At 34.7% G+C, this 3945-nt stretch overlaps 1 protein-coding gene across 2 annotated transcripts in view; it reads left to right on the top strand.

Moving 5' to 3' along the window:
* LOC135205567 (septin-9-like) overlaps window positions 1–3125 on the top strand; it is a 115999-nt gene extending 112874 nt beyond the window's left edge. For both annotated transcript variants that reach the window (XM_064236336.1, XM_064236345.1), the window contains 2 exons: window positions 77–225; window positions 2075–3125. In XM_064236336.1, the coding sequence (XP_064092406.1) occupies window positions 77–225; window positions 2075–2234 (309 nt within the window). In that variant the 3' untranslated portion in view covers window positions 2235–3125. The remainder of the gene's footprint in view (window positions 1–76; window positions 226–2074) is intronic.
* The last annotated feature ends 820 nt before the right edge of the window (window positions 3126–3945 follow it).

Raw genomic sequence — 3945 nt, 5'->3', positions numbered from 1 at the left:
TAAGGGACGAATGGGAATGGCTAGGTACTTTAGATTTAGACTATTGCAAAGGCACTAACACTGCATTGTTCTTCAGGAGAGGCTGCCATTTGCTGTGGTGGGCAGCACCACTTGGCACGAACTGCACGGGAGGAAAGTCATGGGAAGGCGCTCCAACTGGGGCTTGGTGGAAGTGGAAAACAAATCTCACAATGACTTCGCCTACATGAGAGACATGCTCATCAGGTGAGCACCACAACCCCCAATCTGTCATTGGAAGGGACCAAATCAAAACTGAAAACCGAGCACTAACGATGTTGGACAAATAGGAATGAAATAAGAAGAAGGGATCTTGGGATATTAATGAGAAGGCATAAGACAGAAAATGAAATACTCTAAATGCGTGGTCAGACTTCCTTATAGAAATAAATAGTGTTTACTTGTGCACATTACATGCCACCGACGTACAGAATATGCATACCTTTGTCTCCATTAACCTCCATACATATTGCACACACACATACGTACATACATAAATGTGTGTATATATATATATGTATATATATATATATATATATATATATATATTATATATATATATATATATACACGCACTCAAACATATAATATATACTTATTATATAATTATATCATTTTGGAAGCCTTCTCGAACTATATGAACTTGAGCCATAAAATGAAAACCTTTTAAGGGAAACGATGGAGGAAATAATACCCAAGGATGTTAAGTAAGCTAAATGTGCTATAAAGAAACTTAGATCCCAAAGTTAATCTGCTTGAATGTCTAACATCAAAACTGCCACATTGAAGCGAATAAATATATTTTACAAAAGTGAAATTCGTCGTTGTCTTTTACTAATGACGGCTTCATTTTCAAAATCTGTAAATTAGATGTAGGGGATGAATTTTTTTTATTATTTTTGATCGTGCATATGTATTCCACAGCTTTTTCATTATTTGCAAAAAAAAAAAAAAAACAAAAAAAAATGATCACAAATCTCATTATCCTTAATGGCATTCATAGGTAAACAAATGTTGAACCTCATAAGCTCCTATTGGCAATGTTTTCCTTGTATATAGATACTTAAACGCTGTCATTTATATTTGCAAGTAATTTGGATCCGAGTGCATATTATTACATTATATATATATATATATATATATATAATTTAATATATTCGTACATGTATATATATATATATATATATATATATATATATATATATATATTGATACATATATATATATATATATATATATATATATATATATATATATATATATATACTCGCACACACACACACACACACACACACACACACACACACACATATATATATAGTAATATATATATATAGATATATATATATATATATATAGTATGTATGTATATAATACCTAAAAATTGTCCCATGATTTTCCTTTTCGATTACTGTGAGCATATTATTACAAAATGCCTTTCTAATTGAGAACACTCATTTTCCAGACAGACAAATACATTTATTTAGTATATTACTGTGTACAATTTTTCTCACTGTCTAATCTATGTGAATGGCGAGCTGCGTGTCAGTTAGAAAGAAACAACCCAGGCTATTCATAGGCTTATCCAGCAAGATAACCTCAATAGTACCAAATGTCCTCACTTTTACAAGTCCCAAAGGAAGGAAAGGCAAATCCTGTACAACATTTAAATTATATACTACTGTTGCCTTAAAGCTTTCTGATCAGTAGACACATAGTGAATGAATATACGGAATGCAATCATCCTATATTTTAAGCTTGCCAATCAACAAAATATTTCCACAAGTACAGCTTTTTTTTTTTTTACTTTTTATTTCTTGGTGTCCCTCGCATGAAGACCAGTATAAGTTATGACTTTTGCTATTCATTATCGTAGTTTTAGCATAATTGTTTGAGTAGTTTCTCCTCTCCTGTGACGAAATTATGCTTTCACTGTAAAGGTTTCCTCTGAAGGAGCGTTCAGTATCCTTATCGTTATTATAGCAGCCTGATGGTGAATTCAGCCTGGCTACTGAAGACGAGATTTCCTAAAACGTTTCTTTCTCTTCCGAACAAGGACGCACATGCAGGACCTCATAGACGTGACGGCTCTCAGACATTACGAGAACTTCAGAAGGTCCAAGTTGGGAGGAACCGCTTCTACGGGCAAAGCAGCTCCTGTGATGAACGGACAAGCTCCTGTTGAGATGAAGGATCTCGGGGAATCGAAAATATGATACTCTTATATTCATACTTGCTATGTATCATTTCAGGCATGTAAGACTCATGGAGACACCGAGGAAGTAGGTTTTTGTAAATGAGCCTTATGGAATAAGGCAATGTTTAGATAATTTTATCATCATGTCTTCGTTACTTTGTCATTGTATGTTCCACTGATTACAGATGGATGTATATATATATATATATATATATATATATATATATATATATATATATATATATATTTGTGTGTGTGTGTGTGTGTGTGTGTGTGTGTATGTATGTATGTATGTATGTATGTATACAAAGGACGATAAACTCAATGATTTTGATACACTTTATCATCACCCCATGCCTCATACTACTAAGACAAAATTTGTAACTCGTTCATAACCTTATAACTTTTCCACTCGTACAAGGGACAGTCACCATCGATAAAATGGAGTATAAATGATTCTTCATGGTGATATTGAGATATTCTTCATTCATGTTATCCATACTGACATTTATTCTCAACATGTGACGATGTTTTTGGGAGAATCATCACTGAGAAATCCAACTGGCGACGAGGTGAAAGTCGATTCAAGTATCATTCGATGAACCCAATGCTTAGGAAAATGAACAACAAAAGGCTGCGTCTTTTGTAGACAACAATTTATTGCTCATGTGAAAAAGACTCAAAACTAATTACTCAGGCAACATTTGATGGTTCTGAGTGGGCGAAATCCACGCCATGAACCCTTTTCCATCCACTGGTGAGAGCTGTTGAACACTATGTCATCTAATGTAGAATATCTCGCATATCAGAGTTCATAAGCATCTGTTAGCAACGTACGATAGTTTTGCATTTCTCTCATTTCATGCGAAATAAATCACAGCATCTCTGCAATAAATATTCTTCTCAAAGAGATTTTTGTTTTTCTCATCTCCATTTTTCCTCGGGTTACTTTTGTTGATGTGTTGTGGCGGTTGACTTTATTTTTCGACGAAGAGAGAGAGAGAGAGAGAGGAGAGAGAGAGAGAGAGAGAGAGAGAGAGAGAGAGAGAGAGAGAACACCTACCGTCTACCAGACATAACGATATGTTTGATTCAAACATTCTTAGTATTTCTTGGTGACAAGGAAATTACTGGTAATTTTGATATAGTTAATTGCAAATGGCCAGTACAGGAACAGTTGTATTTGTCAATAAATGACTTATATTTGTAGGGTAACATCTAGATTATGTGAATTTCCCTAGTACGTTGGATTGTTCACATATCTTGTAACTGGGGACATGATAGACGATAGAAATTTCTTGCATAATTCTTAACATTGCTTCAAAAATTTGTATCGTTCAGGGCGCGGAGTGAAGGAGTGTTACCCAGCTTTGATGTAGTGAGCTATTTGAAGAAATGGATCTTTCCTAGACAGTGATCCCCAACAAAGTTCGAGGGTCGTTATCTACGACTAATATTTGTAAGGGGTCATTTTCTTTATGATATTGGGAGGAACCTGTTAGAGGAAGAAGATCGAGAGGGAGACAGAGAATTGGATGGTGAGATATAGTGAAAGAAGATATGGAGAGAAGAGGTTTGGTGGAAGATGAGGACTTTGATAGAAGGCAGAAGAGAAGGCGCATCAGTCAACCATTAATGTAGGGACTACGGTGGGAAAGAAGAAGAAGATTATCTTTATATTTTACAGTCTTTTGTTTATGTTTTAACGGCAATTCCCAGCGAGCTTGTAC

This window comes from Macrobrachium nipponense, chromosome 11 (assembly GCF_015104395.2).
Source record: "Macrobrachium nipponense isolate FS-2020 chromosome 11, ASM1510439v2, whole genome shotgun sequence".
Taxonomy (NCBI): Eukaryota; Metazoa; Arthropoda; class Malacostraca; order Decapoda; family Palaemonidae; genus Macrobrachium; species Macrobrachium nipponense.
This window is presented reverse-complemented; position numbering and strand designations above follow the sequence as displayed.